The sequence below is a fragment of the Mus musculus genome, chromosome 18, assembly GCF_000001635.26.
Source record: "Mus musculus strain C57BL/6J chromosome 18, GRCm38.p6 C57BL/6J".
Classification (NCBI taxonomy): domain Eukaryota; kingdom Metazoa; phylum Chordata; class Mammalia; order Rodentia; family Muridae; genus Mus; species Mus musculus.
The window spans coordinates 56706092-56719401 of record NC_000084.6 but is presented as its reverse complement, the minus strand read 5'-3'; the positions used below and the strand labels follow the sequence as shown (position 1 = coordinate 56719401).

General features: G+C 49.0%; 1 protein-coding gene across 1 annotated transcript in view; it reads right to left on the bottom strand.

The window, feature by feature from the left end:
- Lmnb1 (lamin B1) overlaps positions 1 to 11589 on the bottom strand; it is a 45612-nt gene extending 34023 nt beyond the window's left edge. Inside the window, exon 1 of the mRNA NM_010721.2 lies at positions 10928 to 11589. Coding sequence (NP_034851.2) covers positions 10928 to 11289 — 362 coding nt within the window. The 5' untranslated portion in view covers positions 11290 to 11589. The remainder of the gene's footprint in view (positions 1 to 10927) is intronic.
- Positions 11590 to 13310: the final 1721 nt, after the last annotated feature.

Here is a 13310-nt window from a genome sequence, read left to right as displayed (position 1 = left end):
TTGGGTGTAGAGAACCAACTATGTACTTACTAATATATAATAAAATCATTTCTCTATCTACTAGTCACATGGACTAACATGTTGCATTTCCAACACAGCACAAGGACTATTTTAAATACCTAAGTCTAATGATCTAAGTGGACCTGCCAACATCTAAGGACAGAAGGGATGCTGGGAACAGCAGAATGTTCGGCAGCCAGTCCGTAACGCCCTTTACTCTAGGCTATAAAGACAGGAATGAAGGCGGTCGTCCCATCACAAGCCCTGAACTGTACTCATGCACACCTGGACAGTCACACGTGTCCTGTCACAAAAGTCTGAGTCAGCAGTCAGGGAAGGTGTCCCTAAGCTGATCAACATTGAACTGAGGTGAGCAAAAACTACCAAAGGTGAAGAAACCCAAAGAAAACCCAAAATGAGTAGCCCTGCTTGCTGCAAGTAAAGGGGCTGAGAAAGGCAAATATGTATCTGAGAAGACAGACTCAAACTCCAGAGGAGACACACTATAGGTCAGTCCACAGAGAGAAAAGCCTTTCAGAGGTCAGCAACATGTCCTAATTTGCTCTAGACCATTCATTTCAAGTATGCTTACTGCTTCTTCCAGGACTCACGATCAGCGCCAGCAACCACACACAGCAGTTCACAACTATCTACAACCTGAAGAACCTAACACCCTCTTCTGGCTTCTGAAAGTACCAGGCAGAGACACACATGCAAAGTCTCCTGAGGGCTGGAGCCATGGCCCACGGCTGAGGGTGAGAGTGCTTAGTGTGCAGAGTTCAGACAGCAGCACACACCTGCCGCACACGCCTGTAACCACAGTGCTGTGGAGGTGGGGCGGACAGCGTGAGGGATCACTGCGCATTGCTAGCCACTGCCTAGCCAGGTTCAGTCAGTGTCTCAAAGGAATAAGGAACAGAGTGATGGCGCAGGCCACCTCAAGGCTTTTTCTTTGGTCTCTACTCATGCAGACATGAGTACACACATACACATACATACACACACACACACACACACAAACACACACACACACCTACACAACAGTTGCCCAGCTGTCCCATTGTATACAGAGCTCTGCCTCAAGGGCCAGCACAGCAAAGGTAAAGACGTCCTCCCTTCACCGTCAACATTCTTGTGGCTTAAACCATGACCTGTGTCCTTTACTCCATCCACTGCACCTCACTAACACCAGGCTCTCCCTGCAATACAAACCATCTCGCAGGCACTAAGACAACACTTTCTAGGCTTCTCCAACCTAACTAACTCCTTTTCTCTGACTATTAGAGATCACGTGCACGGAGTCTTTCCCACCTTCTACACTGCCAACAGACATCTCCACCTCCAAGTCCATACAGCACTAACTCATGACTGCCCAGAGCAGGGTCCTTCAAAAGAGCCTTCCCGGCCACCCTGCGTCAGCCCTGGCTCCTCGTGCACGCCCACACAGGGTCTCACACCCACCTCCTCTCCTTCCTAAAAACTGCTGGCCTAGGGTTGCTTTCATTCCTTCCAATGGCCTACTGCTGTTCTTGTCTGTTTATGTCTATGATACAGCAAGATCTGTGTCACTCCTCAGGACTAACATGCAATCCTCAGCTTCCCAGTTACGCACTCTAGTTACATGGATTTCTGGTTCTCAGGGGAGCTGCATACTAATTGTTCCCATTGAGAAGGGAGATTCCCCTTTACCAGCCAATACCTAGTTTCCACATCAGTGCCTCCCCGGTCCCGAGGGGGTCTTTCCAGTTCTCTCCTGACTCCTAAGGAGCCTTGGGTGACAGTGCACTCCTTTAGCGCTCCAGTGAGCGGCTGCCCCAGCACTTGCTGCCTGACATCACCACACTTTAACACTAGCTCTCTGGCTCCCATTCCAGACTGTAAGCAACATATCGGGGACAGTGTCCTACTCTGTCCCCAGCACCTGCTGCAACCCAAGACTTAACACCGCGTCTGTTCCGGTGAGTGCTGAACACAAAATGGAAGCACAGTTCAGCCATGGGCATTAAAGGTTGAGAGAGGTATTGATTTCTTCTAAATTACTAACTCATTGAGTAGGAAGGCAGCTTTGTACGAAAGATTCAAAAATTTACAATTTACTCTCACCCATTTCTTAAGAAAACAATATATTTATTTTATTTGGGAATCGAGCAATGGCTCAGTGGTTAAGAGCACTGGCTGCTCTTCTAAAGGACCCCGGGTCAATCCCCAGACCCACGTGGCAGCTCCAACAGTCTATACCTCTAGGTCTTGGAGAGCCGGCATCCTCTTCTGGTATGTGGTGCACAGATACATTAATGCAGGCAAAACACCCATACATATGAAAATATTTTTAATTTTAAGGTATTTAATAGATGTATTTTGTTCTTAATTGCGTGTGCGTCTGTGTGTGTGAGTGAGAGTGCCTATGAAGGCTAGCTGTTGGGTTTCCTGGATCATGAGCTACCATTGCCTGGTTGTACGCCACCAGCGTTGGTACTGAGAGGGGCGCTGAGTCCTCTAAAGGAGCAAAAACGCCCTCTTAACCACTGAGCCACCTCTCCAGCCCCATCTTCACCTACTTACCAGCAAGTGACACCCTCAGTATTTCAAACACCCTCTAAATTACTGCACCCTCCTGACAAAATCCAAAATTACCTCCTTGAACACTATCAGCACCAAGAAAACCACAGTTGGTACCACTGCCAAACACAGCACCCTACCACCCTGAAAGTCATCTGTCCTGTGTAAGATTTCTAGTCCAAATATTTTGCTCTGTGAGACTGCTTCCTGTCTGTCAGGAAATCCAAAAGCCATTTAGATCGGCACTGCTATGACGGAATGAGACAGTATGTAAAAGGCCAGAGCACTGTTAGACAGAGCAATCACCACAGCATCTCCACCATTCATTCATCTGAGTGACCCCAGAGCCTCACCCCTCATCCGCCAGCGCAGGGTTACCACAGCTCACAGAACGGATGGGATCAGTAAAGCTTCTAGTTCAGGAACAACCAGAACAGAACAGAGGGAAGTTAACTGCCAGCTTTCTGTCCAGCACGGCAGGAAACCCAAGCCCTCCTCCAGATGCCTTTATCCACAGAATGAGCTGATCAGGGCAGATGCCTCGTCTCACTGCAGAAGCCCCCTGCTTCTAACTCTACCAACAGATCCAAAGGAAGCGAAAAACAACACAAACAGAACACGCTTAAAGGATGGAGCAAGCAGGTTAGACGAGGAGAGCCTAGGACTGAGGCTCAATCACAAATGCTAACACGATTAGACTCTGACTCCAGTGTAGACGGAGGCACCATAAACAATAGCGTAAGAAGGCCAAGAGCTACAGTCAGCTTCCAGAAACTTTGCTGCTGCTGCTAGGACCAAATATCCGTGTAAAACTGCCCTGCCTTTACCCAGTGGCTAATGCTTAGCTAGCAAATTATGCAACATTTATTTACTAGTAACCTGATACGGTGTGCCAGAGGCTCCTGAATGTTTGTAGCACTCTCTGGCCTGAGAAACTGGCTAGCTTTCTGTCAGTGAAGTTTTTTTTCTTTGATCACGGCAGTCCACAGGGCCAGTACAGGTAGGTTCCTATCATATCTGTAAAATGTGCTAACTCATGGCACTGAACACACTTACTGCAATCTAAAATGGCAATAAAAGACTGTGTAACAAAAACTACCTGCCTATATCATAAACTCCTTTTTTATTAATGACAAACACAATTCCTCAGCACTTTAACATTTTCTCCATTTTAGCATGTTTTATGAGGTAGAAGGAAGAGGGAGGTAAAATCAGAGGACAGCTGGAGTCGGCCTCTCCTGCCATGGGCCCTGGGGACCAGACAGGAACTGAGCGCCTTCACCTGCGGAGCCATATCACTGGCTGGGTTCTGTCTTCCTGGGACAAGTTCTCACTCTGCAACCCAGGCCGGCCATCTCTGAACTCAAGTGATCCTCCTGCCTCTCAGCTGAAGCACAAAGATTACTAATTAGTGTGAGCCACCTTACCATCTCTGAGCTCTTACTTCTAAGGGACAGACAGGTACTTTTTATTTTCTACCTAAGTGTTTGTTGTCTCTTTTCCGTTTTGTATAATTTCTATCTTTATCATGTGTGTGTGCTCACAGATGCTCATGTGCCAGTCTGTGTAGAAGCCAGAAGACAGGTCTCAGGAGTTGGACCTCTCCAACTCAGTTTCCAGAACTGAACTTGGGTCACCAGACTTGAGCAGTAAGTCCTTTTACTTGCTGGTGGCTTCATCAATCCTAAAAATATTTAAGTTCCCAATACCTTTGTCATGCAAGTACACTAAAAGAAAACTGATTGGTAGCTATCTTTGGATCCTAGAAACAATGAGGTTATCTATCCTCTATTCTGTCACCGGCTAGCAGCTGAGGCTCAGATCATGTGTGCATGCTGCAAACCTTTAACTTAGGCTTATCAGAGGTAGTAGCTAAACAAACCAACAAACACACCAAACCAGCGACTTCAGAGAGGAAAAACGGCTTGCACTGTGCTGCACCTGCACAAACAATTCCAGCAGGTAGCTTACTTCCTGCCTTCCTTTGCAAGCATTGAGAGGAAGGGGCTCGACAGTCTAGCTCCTCTGGCCTGTTTCCTGGACTTTCCCATCAGTTTGAAAGGTTCAGCCAAAGGCTCATGTGTTAAAGACTTGTCCGAGTTGTGCTGAATTCAAAAGAAGCCTGCCTGAGGTCCCAGGTTTCAACAGGATGTAAGCAGTTAGCAGAGTCCAGCATGAATGCTTCTGAGTTTGGTTTGGTGAGGTGTCGGGGGTTTTTTTGTTTTGTTTTTGTTTTTGCTTGTTTGATGATTTGGAGTCTTTTTGAGATAAGGTCTCTATGGTGGTTTGAATGAAAATGCCCCCATAGGCTCATAGGGAGTAGCACTATTGGGAGGGGAAGTCTTTTTCTTTAGAGAAAGTAGGGGTGGCTTTGTTGGACGAAGTGTGTGCTTTGGAGTTTCAGAAGCCCAACCAGGCCCAGGGTCACTCTCTCCCTGCTGCCTGCTGATCCAGATGTTGACTCTGAGCTCCTTCAGCACCACAGCTGCCTGTGCCACCACGGTGACAGTAGACTAAACCTTTGAACTGTAAGCCAGCCCCAACTAACTGCTTTCCTTTTTAAGAGTCGCTGTGGTCATGGTGTTTCTTGGTTCTTGTTATGTTTTTTGGGGGGTCTTTTTGTTTGTTTGTTTGGTTGGTTGGTTGGTTTTTCGAGACAGGGTTTCTCTGTGTAGCCCTGGCTGTCCTGGAACTCATTTTTTAGACCATGCTGGCCTCGAACTCAGAAATCCACCTGCCTCTGCCTCCCAAGTGCTGGGATTAAAGGCGTGCGCCACCACGCCCGGCGGTCATGGTGTTTCTTTACAGCATAGAAACCCTAAGACAGTCTCTGTAACTCAGGCTGACCTCAACCATTAACGCTTCCAGTCTCAGCTTCCCAAGTGTAGGCATTACAGGTGCCCACAACACCAGGACCAGCAAATTCTCTCGTCTAAGGAACACTAAGGAGCCAAAAAGGTGGGGTTTCAAGGCAGGGTTTCTCTGTTTAGCTCTGGCTGTCCTGTAACTCTTTCTGTAGACCAGGCTGGTCTCAAACTCAGAGATTCACCTGCCTCTGCCTGTGAAGTTCTAGAATCAATAGCATGAACCACCACTGCCTGGCTCTAAAAGATGATTAAAAACAGGAAAAAAAAAAAAACTATACTACAACTGTTTCCATAATATAGTCTGCCTCAATAGTAATTACTCCATAAACATTGGCTCAAAGTAAAAAACGTACAGATTTTTAAACAAGTCCAAGGGCCATATGGACTCAAACCAACAATAAAACAATCCTTCCTTTTCATTTTCCAAATTATACTTCCTTTATCATTCAAAAGTAACTTATTTAAAAGATGATGGGATAGTCACTAGCCCTCTCACCGGACACTAATAAAGATGGTATGCACCGGCGTAGTGGCACAAGCCTTTAACCCCAGTGTTTGGGAGGCCCAGGCCAGTCGATCTCTGTCTGAGGCCAGTTGACATGACATAGTGGCAACCTATTTCAAACAGGAAAGTGACTGCTGGGCTGTCGAGATGGAGCTTGGTGGCAAGCCTGGCAACCCCCAGTGGATCTTCAGAACTGGTGGAAAGGTGGGTAGGAAACACTGAGCCCACAGATCTGACCTCTGACCTTCACGTACTATCCAGAGAATGCACATCCACAACTCCTACCCACAAATCCCAAACTGATGAACAGGGTGGGTGTGATGGTGCAAACCTGTGATCCAAGCATTTGAGAGGCAGACTCTGTAAATTCAAGGCCAGGCAGCCTGTTCTGCACAGTGAACTCCAGACCAGCCAAGGCTATATAAATTACAATCAAATTAAGGTCATTATCTAATCTGAAAAGAATTTGAGGTAATTTTCCAGTAAAAATTAAAAAGGCCTGTCCTTAACTTTATAGTATCTGGTGTGTGCAAAAAGGTCTGGGGAAAGACAAGAGAAAAAATGGAGTGAGGAAAGGCTAAGGTGACCTATTTCCCAAAAAAACCACATCACTAGAAAACCAAGCCTAGAATCAAAAGGCCTGAGATTGAAGGGCAGGGGCTCAGGAAACTGTATCTCACACCATCAGTCAGCAACTTCAGAAACCTGCAACAAAATTTCCAAAAGTTTTCTAGGATGGACCAGAGGAGACTGTGCCGGCTAGCTTCTGTCAACTTGACACAAACCTAAGACAGACCTACCTGGGAAGCGGGACTCTCCAACAGTGTTCCTCCGCTCCTGACGGAGTTCCTGAGTTCCTGACTCGCTTCCCCCCATGATGGAATTAAACCTGGAGGAGAAATAAATCCTCCTCTCCCCAAGTTGTTTCTGGTCAGTGCCATATCACAGCAAGAGAAAGCACAAAGAGCTGTCAAAGAGACCGTATATCACCCAGCAGGGGTGGCGCACGCCTTTAGTCCCAGCACTTAGGAGGCAGAGGCAGGCAGATTTCTGAGTTCGAGACCAGCCTGGTCTACAGAGTGAGTTCCAGGACAGCCAGGGCTACACAGAGAAACTCTGTATCAAAAAACCTAAAAAAGGAGAGAGGGAGAGAAAGAGAGAAAGAAAGAAGAGTGAGAGAAAGAGAGAGAATGACAGACAGACAGACAGCAATAAATGCTAGAAGACAGAGGGACAAAATGGCACTCTCTTGGACCAAGACAAAATGTTAAAATAACCTTGCCCAACCAACTATTAATCAAATATGAGACAGTTATTCCCAGCTACCCAGACAATTTCCTGCTGTCCTTTCCACTTAAGTTACTGAAAAGATGTTATCCAACAGAGTTCTCAACAAAACCAAAGGAAAATATATGATCTAGACAAAACTGGAACACAATCCAATTTAATCAGCATACAAGACACCTTAAAAACAGATGTGGTGACATACACCTTTAATTCCAGCCCTCAGGAGTCAGGGGCAGGCTCTGTATCAGGACAGGCAGATAGAATGAGACCTTGTCTATTAAAAAAAGAAAAAAAAAAAGAGCAGAGTTCAAAGTAAGAAAGATTTTTATAACAGACTGATGATTAAATACCTTTGAAGGTTTGCAGTTATGAAGGTAATTTGTTTTTTCAATCAGCAAGAAAAATGAACAATTTAGGAACATAAATGTCAAAGACATGCCAGGATCCAAATAAACACTGGCATGTTTTGAGAAATTTTGAGAAAATTGTGGTGGTACACGCCTTTAATCCCAGAACTTGGGAGGCAGAGGCAGAGGCAGGAGGTTCTGTGTCTACAAATGGAAGTTCCAGACCAACCAGCACTGTTAACAGAGAACCCTGTCTCAAAAAAAAAGGGAATCCACCTGATCCTGACACTTCAAGTACACACGACAACAGAAATCTAGAAGATGATAAGCTCACGATGGCAGTTGGTCTCTTCAGGAGCCTCAAGTGTCATGCTTCCCACACACCTGACAGTGCTCCTCCCCTGCTGCTCACCTTTATTCCCTTACACTGTTTTATCACCCAAACTATACCATATGCTCTGCAATTCATCAATAATCCTGTGTCATCTTTTTCAGTTTTTAATCCTATTTAAGCTAAGAGGTGATTGATCCATAACGTTTACGACTACAGCTACTGTCAGCCAGGTGGCAGTATTGCTGCTGTGTAGAAAACCATTAATGGTTTAGCTTCTAGAAAGATCAGAGCCCTAGCATCAAAGTGCCTCAGACCACACAAAAGACAGTTTTTGTTTGCTTGCTATACGGTTTCCCCTACCTCACCCTAAAACTAGGACATTGGTTTGTTTATTTATTTATTTAATCTGTGACCTCAACCGTGAAGCAGTAACTGGCCCATACCAGACGCTTGATCTGTGTAACATTTTAATGTCTCGGAAATTGCCAATGGGTCCAAGACAAGGGCTGGCCCTAATTTTGTTTTCCTTTTGTTTTCTTTCTACAAATACACATAATGATGGCCAGGTTTTACAAGCAAAGGCACCTAAGATTTAAAGAAATGCAGTAAGAGAAAAAAAGGTGAGGCATGACTTTAACAGGGTTTCTCTGTGTAGCCCTGACTGTCCTGGAACTCACTCTGTAGACCAGGCTATCTTGGAACTCAGAAATCTGCCTCCCTTTTTGCCTCCCAAATGCAGAGATTAAAGGCCAGCACCTCAGTGGCTGCCACCACCTGAGGGTAAGGTGCACCTATAATCCCAGCACTATAAAAAGCAGACAGAGGGCTGGTGAGATGGCTCAGTGGGTAAGAGCACCCGACTGCTCTTCTGAAGGTCCGGAGTTCAAATCCCAGCAACCACATGGTGGCTCACAACCATCTGTAATGAGATCTGACTCCCTCTTCTGGAGTGTCTGAAGACAGCTACAGTATTTACATATAATAAATAAATAAATAAATAAATAAATATAAAAAAAAAAAAAAAAAAAAAAAAAAAAGCAGACAGATATCTGGGAGTTCCAGGCCAGCCAGGACTACATTGTTGAGATCCTGTCTTTAAAAAAAAGTGGAGCCGGGCGTGCACTCGGGAGGCAGAGGCAGGCAGATTTCTGAGTTCGAAGCCAATCTGGTCTGCAAAGTGAGTTCCAGGACAGCCAGGGCTATACAGAGAAACCCAGTCTCGAAAAACCAAAAAAAAAAAAAAAAAAAAAGTGGAAGAGATGCCAGAGATGCCAGTATCAGTGAACTGTCACTTCAAAAGATGACCCCAAATGTTGCTGAATCCAGAAACAGAAATGGAAGGTTATACACGCAAGGACAGACAACTGGGCCTTGGCTCCAGCACGAGCCTCAATTCCAGTTAGGAGGCAGAGGCAGTTGGATCTCTGATTTGGGGACTGACCAGCATGGTCTACGGAGAGCGCCAAGCTAGCCAGTGCTACCTAGTGAGACAGACTGTCTCAAAACACAAACAGGGCTGGAGAGAGCTCCTCAGCACGGAATGCTCTCCCAGTGCGCCCAGGGTCCATTCCCAGCACCCACGTGGTGGCTCACGTCTATAGCTCTAGTTCTAGAGGATTCTACGCCCTCTTCTGGCAGCTGTGGGCACCAGGAATACACGTGGTGCAGACATATATGGGGCAAAACACCCATATACTTTAAAAATGGGTGGGCAAGCCTGTGATTCCTGGTTGCTGCGGGAGTATCAACTTTAGGTCAAGAGGTTCAGACAACTTGGTGAAGAAAGTGACTTCTTGTCTCAAAAGCAAAAGGGAAACAGACACTCTTACCGATCTTTAAATATCTGACAAGGTAGTATACACAATCCTAAGAAAGGGAGACAGGGAAATAGGGTTCGGATATACGGAAAGAAACCCAGGGCAGTCTGAATCAGATACCAACCCCCAAAATATGCTGGCTGTGGCGAAGACTGAATCCCAAACTGAAACTTAGCAACTCTCTAAAAGCGTGACACCAGAACTTGTTGCACACACCGAGTTACACATATTACCCATCAGAAAATCAAGGAAAAGGACAGCAAAGGCGTACCCTGGGCTGAAAACTCAGCTCCCATTAGGATTACAAGCTCTCCCCAAGTCAACACATCTCATACTCAAACCCTTTGACCTTCCGTGGCCTGCTGACTGTACCACAGACCGCAGGTATGCGGGGTCCTTAGCACGGTTTCTAGTTAAAGGACTACTTTATAGGAAGGCTAAATCGAAGAAGAGAGCGCTACCGCCTGCAGGGTGAACGATCAGGGACCCAAAGGACGACAGTCATGGCCTACGAAAGCCCAGTTTAAGGAATCTGGTGCACAGAACACCCAAGGACCGGGACGCCACCAGAGGACATTCTAGTGTAAAGGAAACTCCCCAGAGAGGAAACCCAACTAGCCCTGGGCCAAAGGCGTGCAGCTCAGTCCCCGCCCTTCCCGCACGGGGAAGACCGGCGCAGATCGCAGGCAAAAATGTCACAGGGCCAAGACTGAGCGCGCCAAAGCAAGACCCACCCCCGGGAGCCGTGGACGCTCTGGGCCGGTCCCTCCCCTTCCTCCGCCCGCCTAGAACTCATTCATTCTTCGGGCCGTTGGCGAGTCCACCCAGCCCAGCCGCCCCGGCCGAGCAAACCCACCAGATGCTTTGTCTCCCACCAGCCGGAAACACGGGCGCGCACTCGAGCGCGCGCAAGAGCATCAGCTCCCCGTACCCGGGGCCTGCAGATGGGGGAAATCTGGGGTCCGAGGTCAAGTCCCAGATCCAGTCACCTAGAAATGATCGCCACGACCCCACCGTCACTACAACTCGACCACCTTCCAAGGCACCCCTGTTCAGTTCTAAATCGCTAGATTCCCCACTCTGCTTTCAAGACATAGGGGCCCAGTCCCCTTCGGAAGGCCGAGGCACCTGGCCTGTGCGGTCCCTCCCGGGCGCACAGCGCCCCATGGCGTCCCGAAGCCTCTCGGCGTGACAATCGAGCCGGTACTCACTTGAGCAGCAGCTGGTCGTGCTCGGCCTTGAACTTGCCCAGCTCGATCTGGAGCTTGGCGCGCTCGCGGGCCGTGTCGTCCAGAGCGCGGCGTGCGTCGGCCAGCTCGGTCTCGTAGAGAGCCTTGAGGCCGGTGAGCTCGCGGCCGCGCACCTCCTCGCGCTCGGTCACCTGCAGCTGCAGCGCGCTGTTCTCCGTCTCCAGGCTGCGCACCTTATCGATGTACACAGCCAGGCGGTCGTTGAGCTCCCGCAGCTCCTCTTTCTCCTGCAGGCGCGACAGGCGCGTGGGGCTGAGCGGCGTGGCGGGGGCGCTGGCGCGGCTGCCCGCCCGCTGCTGCTGCACGGGGGTCGCGGTCGCCATGGCGGGCGGCGGGACCGAAGGTACAAACCACAGGCCGGTGAGGATCGAGCGGACCTGGGCTGGCGGTGGCGGCGGGGCTACCGCACAAAGAGCGAAGCGGGAGGGCCGCGATCGCCCGCCAGACGCCCTTTGTGAGTGTACACGCACACTCGCAGACGCGCGCGGGAAGAGGCCAGGGCAGCCGGGAGACGCAGACGGCTGTGCGCGGCGGACGCGAGTCTCCCGCCCGCAGCACTTTGTTTCCTCTCGGGCTGCTCAGAGCGGCGGGCGGGCCGAGGAGGAGGGCGGCGAGAGGCGGGCAGGAGGCGAGGCGCGGGGGGCGGAGGTGGCACGGGCCGCGCTCCGCAACATGGCGGAGCCCCCACGTGACCGCCGCCGAACCAATGGCGAGCGGCCGGCGCGCCCCTGCGGCTTGGGGAGGGGCGGGCCCGGCCTGGAAATTCAAAATCTGACCCTCGGGCAACCGTCGGCCTCGAGCCCCGAGCTGGGCGTGGCGGGGAGGGGCGCCCCGAGCGCTGCTCGGTCCTTAGCCCGGAACCCAGCGCCTGCCGCCTCTCGTGGAACCCCGTGCGGACCCCTTGGAAGGGCCGGGCCTGCGAATGGCGGGAAAGAGCCGAAGGCTTCCGGGGCGGGTCCGCGCCGCCTCCTGTGCCCGCCGTTCGGGGAAATTCAAAAGTAAACGGGAGCGGCCACGGGCGTCCGCGGTCGCCCGAGCCTCACCCCGAAGCCTGGCCTAAATGGGTGCCTGCGGTCCCAGCTCGCAGCTTGCTGATCCCAAGTGCGTGCCCGTGTCTTTCTCTAGGAAGGAAAACGGTCCGCGGGGGCACCTAGTTGTGTGGAAGCCAACAGATTGTTTATTAAGAAAAAAAAAGCAACATTGATTTTATTTTATTTTATTAATCATTGGCTATGAACGCGGATGGGCGGTCCCTGGTCCGTTTTCTTGGTGTGCGTTTTTGTAAAATCAGAAACAGCCCACCAATGACTTGACCTAATGAGATAAACTCTCGTCGTGGTTCGTTAAAATAAGATTCATGGAAGTCTAGACTTGTGATGATTGAAATGACCTTTGTTTTGTTTTAAAAAGCCCCCCCCCCCACCCCAGCCTACCCCACGACAGAACTGGTCCCTAGATGGATGTTTTGATCCTGAGACAAGGTTTTTGCTTCGTCACCCCGGTTAATTTGGGGCAAAATCTGGCCTCAGCCTCCGCAGGGCTGGGATTACAAGGTAGAAGAAAGGTTTGATTTGGTTTTGGGTTTTTTTGAAGTTCTCAGACCTACACGTGGAGTGGTTCCAGCCGCGCACTGCCTGCTCTCTCTCGACAGCGAGTGCTTTTCTAGGGACAGAGTTTCTCAAACTCAGATTTTGTATGTGCAGTTGATACATTGTATTTTGTGTGTGAGCTCTCAGGGATCAAAGGTGGCCTGAGGACTACTTGGAGTCCCTTTCCACAGTGGAGTCCTGGCGTCGAATGGAACTCAGGCATGTCAAAGTCCCTTTACCTGCTGATGCGTCCCCACCCACCCCCAGAAAGCTGTGTCATTTCTTTTTTTTTTTTTTTTTTTAAGATTTATCTATTATTTTATGTAAGTACACTGTAGCTGTCTTCAGACACACCAGAAAAGGGAGTCAGATCTTGTTATGGATGGTTGTGAGCCACCATGTGGTTGCTGGGATTTGAACTCTGGACCATCTCACCAGCCCAGCTGTGTCATTTCTGAGGACATTATACCATGATTTCTTCTTGGGAAAATGGAATGATTCCTAGTTTCCAGGGAAGATGTATAATGATTAAGTATATGAAATGTATTGAGTATCATGAATAGATAGTAGATCTCACTAATTGTAATCAACTACCCCAGTCAATGAAAAGGATTTTTAGTTGGATTTAAGTAGTTGCCCCCTCCCCCACTTTTGGCTGTGTGTGTGTGTGTGTGTGTGTGTGCCGGCTGTCACTCTCCTCTCCTGGGATGAAAGTAGCTTTCAACTACACTTTCCCCACAGCTAACTACCGGGTG